This window comes from Oncorhynchus keta, chromosome 4 (assembly GCF_023373465.1).
Source record: "Oncorhynchus keta strain PuntledgeMale-10-30-2019 chromosome 4, Oket_V2, whole genome shotgun sequence".
NCBI classification, from domain to species: Eukaryota; Metazoa; Chordata; class Actinopteri; order Salmoniformes; family Salmonidae; genus Oncorhynchus; species Oncorhynchus keta.
The window spans coordinates 10,000,019-10,006,018 of NC_068424.1; the positions used below are offsets into that span (position 1 = coordinate 10,000,019).

General features: G+C 53.0%; 1 protein-coding gene across 2 annotated transcripts in view; it reads right to left on the reverse strand.

Moving 5' to 3' along the window:
* The window catches only part of LOC118378312 (rho guanine nucleotide exchange factor 4-like), a 101,569-nt gene extending 96,924 nt beyond the window's left edge, over positions 1 to 4,645 (reverse strand). For both annotated transcript variants that reach the window (XM_052499809.1, XM_052499807.1), the window contains exon 1: positions 1,272 to 4,645. In XM_052499809.1, coding sequence (XP_052355769.1) covers positions 1,272 to 4,376 — 3,105 coding nt within the window. In that variant the 5' untranslated portion in view covers positions 4,377 to 4,645. The remainder of the gene's footprint in view (positions 1 to 1,271) is intronic.
* Between the last annotated feature and the right edge of the window lie 1,355 nt (positions 4,646 to 6,000).

The window sequence follows — 6,000 nt, forward strand, 5'->3', positions numbered from 1 at the left end:
TAGCCCATCTGTAAAAAGCCCACCCAACTACCTCATCCCCATGTTGTTGTTTTTTTTTCTCCATTGCACCCCAGTATCTCTACTTGCACATCATCTTCTGCACATCTGTCACTCCAGTATTAATGCGAAATTGTAATTATTTCTCCACTATGGCCTATTTATTGCCTTACCTCCCTAATCCTACTTAATTTGCACACACTGTATATAGACTTTCTATTGTGTAATTGACTGTACGTTTGTTTATGTGTAACTTTGTGTTGAGGATTTTGTCACACTGCTTTGCTTTATCTTGGCCAGGTCGCAGTTGGGAGAGGCGAAGGTCGAGAGACATGCGTTCTCCGAAACACAACTCAACCAAGCCGCACTGCTTCTTGACACAATGCACATCCAACCCGGAAGCCAGCCGCACCAATGTGTCGGAGGAAACACGGTACACCTGGCGACCTGGTCAACGTGCACTGCCCCCAGCCCGACACAGGTGTCGCTAGTGCGCGACGAGACAAGGACATCCCTGCCGGCCAAACCCTCCCAAACCCGGACGACGGGTTAAATGTCAGTTGGCTTTTCATAGCCGATCATTCAGAGTATCTCTACCAGTTATTTCAGTTAATATCAGTTATTTCAGTTACATCAGTTATTTCAGTTACATCAGTTATTTCAGTAATATCAGTTAATATTAGTTATATCGGCTATTATCGGTCATATCAGTTATTTTCAGTTATCAATTATCATCGATTATTATGCTTTATTTAAGTTATTTTCAGTTATTATCAGTGATCAGTTATTTCAGTTGTGTGAGTTATTATCAGGTTTAAGTTATTTTCATTATTCCAGTTAATATCAGTTATTTCGGTAATATCAATAATATCAGTTATCGGTTAACTGAAATAACTGATAATAACTAATACAACTGATAATAACTGATATAACTGTTGTATCAGTCATTAGCAGGTATATCAGTTATTATTGGCGAATATAGGACATTCCAGTTATTTCTGTTATTTCTGGTTGTATCGTTATACCCGTTATTATCAGTTATATGAGGTATTTCAGTTATATGAGTTATGAGTTATTATCAGTTATATCAGTTATCAGTTTTGACAGTTATTTCAATATTTCCAGTTTTCAGTTTATTGCCAGTTGTTATTATCAGTTATTGTCAGTTATTTCAGTTACACACAAGGCCATCCCTGCCTGCCATGGAGTTTCAGCTTTAGAAAACACATGCAATCTGTCAGACAAGGCTTTGTTATCATATAGCTGTGCCTTACCTCAAACTGTTTGAAGAACATGGGTGTAAGCAGACTGTCCACTTCTCTTTCCTCCAATGGACTGAGGGAGGAGGAGTCTAACGGCCCAGCTCGGGGCTTCAGGGTCTTGGGCTTCTCTGGCGGGTCAGACAGGCCCTCAACACTGGCTGACTGGCCCATGAGGAGCAGGGAAAGGACTGAGGCCCGGGCAGAGACAGTGGGGGGGTAGCAGATAGACCTGTGCTGGGCAGCAGGTCTGGGGCTGTGGGGCTTGGGGCTCATGGGTCTCACTGGGGTGTCTGGTGTAGCTACCATGCTAGACACTTTGCTCTCATAGCCTCCCCCTGGGGACCAGGACAGTTGATTGGCTAATGCAGCCAGGGAGGCGGGGCTCATGGGCGACAGGGGGCTGGATTCATTTGCGGGCGGAGCCTCAGAGTCTTGCGAGTACGGCGGTCTGGAGTCTGAGAAGTTGATTGACAGATCTTTGGGCGGGACTTTCCCTTTCCTCCTCTCGCCATCCAACTTGCAGTCCTGTAGGGTGTTGGCCCCGGACCTTCTTTGACTGTCCTGTAGGCCCTTCTTGGTGAAGTGGTCGGTGAGATTCAGAGCCCTGAGAGAAGACGGGGACCCAGGGACACTGAGCACTGAGCCTGAGGCCGAGCAGGATGCATAGTCTCTGTGGATCTGTCTGGGCGACCTCAAACCCCCACCGTCCTCTCCCTCAACCCCATCCCCGACCGGGACGGACAGAGTCCTCCTCACCAGCTCAGCCTCTTTGGCCCTCAGCCTTCTCCAGGACTGTTTGGCCCCCACCACCTTCCCTTCACTCCCTGTCTCAACGCTCCCCTGCGCCTCCTCGTTCTCCTTATCCAAAGAGCGAGACTCAAACAGGCTGGATAAGGACTTGTGGGCCTGGGCGAAGCGCATTCGGAGGTTGAGGCTGTCAGAGCTCTTGCTCCTCTTGTAGCCGTGCAGGCCCTCGGGGGCCACAGTCTGGTTGTGTCTGAGACCTCCGGGCTGGGAGATCAGAGGGGTGTCTGGGCTGCTGGGCTCCTCCATGAAGAGCAGGTGGGTGCGAGGTGTGGAGGGGAAGAAGCTGTAGTCCTCCTCCTCTGTCTCGTAGCAACCCACTGGACCAGAGGAGAAGGCCTGCTGGACCGTCAAAAAGACACTGTCGTTGTCTGAGGTGTCTCCCCCCAGCTCCCTTCCCAGGCCCAGGTCGGGTGAGTCCCTGGGTGAGCTGTCCACCTTGGTGTTCTTCAGACTGTTCTTCTTCCTGAAGGAAGGCATCTTGGAGAAGACTGAGAACTTGGAGCTCTTGGTGCTCCCCGCCCGGCCTCCTTTAGACTTGCTCTTCATGGGTTTGTGGAGGTTGGCGTTGCCCCCCGAGACAGGCAGGATGGACTCTTCCGTCTCCTCACTGTTAGTGCTGGTGGTGTCAAAATCGTAGGACACAGAGGTGGGGGTGGGACTGGAGCATCTCTCGCTGCCCGAGGCGTCATTGTCGTATGGTAAGGTCATGACCCTGGAGTCATCGGGATCAAAGGTCGACAAGACCAGCTGGTGCTCTGACGACTCGATACTGGACAAGTCCTCAGGGTGACACGACGACATGCTGAAAGTGGGCACATAGGATATGATGATGTCACCAGACAGAAGAACGGTGCCTCGGTCCTCCTCAGTGGGCCTTATCCTAACAATCTTTCTCCACTCCTTATCTTCCTCCTCATCCCCAGTCTCATCTTCCACTGTCCCAGAGTTGTCCAGGAAGTGGTCGGGATCAGCCTCTAGGATGGTTTCCAGGTTAGTAAGGGAGAGCAGGTTGAGACTGACGCCGGGATAGGGGTACCTCACGATCCTCACCTCACGATCCTGCTGCAGGAGGGTAGGGTGAGAGCTGGTCTGGAGGGAGGATCTGTATGAGCTGTCCTCCTCAGTAAACCAACTGTCCTCTAATCCTAAAGTCTCAGGTGAGTTGCTACACTCCTGTCTGTCTCTGTCCCAGGGAGGCTTGGGGGATTGGTGGGGAATGGGCTGCTGGCCCTTCTCCTTCTCAGCACTGTCCAATAGCAGGCTTCTGGTCTCCAGGTAGGAAGATAAGGGTTCAGAGAGGCCTGTTGTACTGTTTGCAGCACAATTAGCCTCCCTACACCCTGTAGTGTCTGTATGGTTAGAGATGTCTCCTCTCCAGTCTGTAGTGTCTGTATGGTTAGAGATGTCTCCTTTCCAGTCTGTATGGTTCTGATTAGGGGCGTCTCTGTAACCCTCTCTCTGAAGCCTCTCCAGCTCTTCCACCTCAGACAGGCTGAAGTGATACTCATCCTCCAGCCAGGACACGGCTGAGTCATCACTGCACCAGCAAGGGTCGTAGTCCACGAGGGACAGGAACTTCTCAGAATCCTCAGGGGGGTCTTCATTGGTCTCCCCCAGGAATTTTGAGGTTAACGTTGCGGGCTCGGTCAGGGAAGGGGACTCCCCATCAGTTTTATCCCCACACTCCTTTGACCTGCTCTGGTGGGCTACCTTTATCTCTACCTCAGAGGACCACTGCTCTGGCATCTGACCCCTCATACAGAGAGACCCTGACCACAACCTTTCACTGGCCTTGGTGTGGTTGTTGGAGTCAGAGAGGGAGGACAGAGAAATGATTGAGGGAGGCTCAGGGCAGGGAGAGGGAGGCTCAGGGCAGGGAGAGGGAGGCTCAGGGCAGGGAGAGGGAGGCTCAGGGCAGGGAGAGGGAGGCTCAGGGCAGGGAGAGGGAGGCTCAGGGATCCTGTGGTGGATCTCTAGGTGATCCCGGCGGCTATGGACTTGTTCTTTACACACAGGAGAGTCTGTTCCCACGGTAACAGGAGAGTCTGTTCCCACGATAACTGGAGAGTCTGTTCCCACGATAACTGGAGAGTCTGTTCCCACGGTAACAGGAGAGTCTGTTCCCACGGTAACAGGAGAGTCTGTTCCCACGATAACAGGAGAGTCTGTTCCTATGGTAACAGAAAAGTCTGTTCCCACAGTTATCTCTATCCTTCTCAGTGGTACAGTCTCCTGATCTAAGGCAGGTGGTTCTGTGCTGTCTCCCTGAAGAGGCTCAGTCTCTGTAGATTGGTTTGACCCTTGGCCCATGTCACTAGAAACACCCTGTGTGCAGAGATCAACATACAGATCACTAGTGATCTCTACGAAGACTCCTGTAGGACTGTAGGGGAATATAGCATCCTCTGTCTCCTCTGTGCTTGACAGCCCAACATACCCAACAGAGTCAGTGTCTGTATGGTCAGAGAACTCTGCTGTTTTAACAGTGTTTGGCTGTGCTGATTCAGGGCAGGATGTGCTTTCTACTGCCTGTTCCTGTTGACTGTAAACATGACAATCTTCTTCTTTCTCCTCCTTCTCCTCCTCCTCCTCCTCCTCCTCCTCCTCCTCCTCCTCCTCTCTCACCCCGGACAGGGAATGGGTTGGTCCTGTCCTGTCCTCTCTCACCCCAGACAGGGAATGGGTTGGTCCTGTCCTGTCCTCTCTCACCCCAGACAGGGAATGGGTTGGTCCTGTCCTGTCCTCTCTCACCCCAGACAGGGAATGGGTTGGTCCTGTCCTGTCCTCTCTCACCCCGGACAGGGAATGGGTTGGTCCTGTCCTGTCCTCTCTCACCCCAGACAGGGAATGGGTTGGTCCTGTCCTGTCCTCTCTCACCCCAGACAGGGAATGGGTTGGTCCTGTCCTGTCCTCTCTCACCCCGGACAGGGAATGGGTTGGTCCTGTCCTGTCCTCTCTCACCCCGGACAGGGAATGGGTTGGTCCTGTCCTGTCCTCTCACCCCGGACAGGGAATGGGTTGGTCCTGTCCTGTCCTCTCTCACCCCGGACAGGGAATGGGTTGGTCCTGTCCTGTCCTCTCTCACCCCGGACAGGGAATGGGTTGGTCCTGTCCTGTCCTCTCTCACCCCGGACAGGGAATGGGTTGGTCCTGTCCTGTCCTCTCTCACCCCGGACAGGGAATGGGTTGGTCCTGTCCTGTCCTCTCTCACCCCGGACAGGGAATGGGTTGGTCCTGTCCTGTCCTCTCTCACCCCGGACAGGGAATGGGTTGGTCCTGTCCTGTCCTCTCTCACCCCGGACAGGGAATGGGTTGGTCCTGTCCTGTCCTCTCTCACCCCGGACAGGGAATGGGTTGGTCCTGTCCTGTCCTCTCTCACCCCAGACAGGGAATGGGTTGGTCCTGTCCTGTCCTCTCTTGTCGAGGTCTTTGATAACAGCTGTGAGTGTTCTGAGTCTTCTGATCCTGACCTGTCAGAGAGAGGCGGCCAGTCTATGTGGGGGAGGGAGCGTGGGTGGGTGGGCAGGCATTCCTCACTCCACCCCACAGCGTCAGACTGGGGATGAGCAGAAGCAGGCTGGAGCTCTACGGAGGTGTAACCTTCCCCCAGCCAGCCCTCATCCCTCGTACTCTCCCCAGGTGAGGGCTCCCTGTCCCTGGGTGTCTCTGTGCTGGAGCTCCTCTGGTCCTGGAGCTCAGGGATTAGGCCCTGGGTTTGAACGGCATCCTTCTTCAGTGGTCGTGAACTAACGCTCTGTGTTCGTATCTCTGTCATCCCTTCAACGCCCAGCCTAGGAGCTGGGACCGGTGAGGCTAACTGGGATTCCAATTGGTTGATCCCCTTCCTGTTTTGCGATGGTGAGAGAGACAGATCAGGTGATAGGATGTTGGAAAGAGGTATGGGCCCACGGGTGTCTAGCAAGGGAGGAAGTCC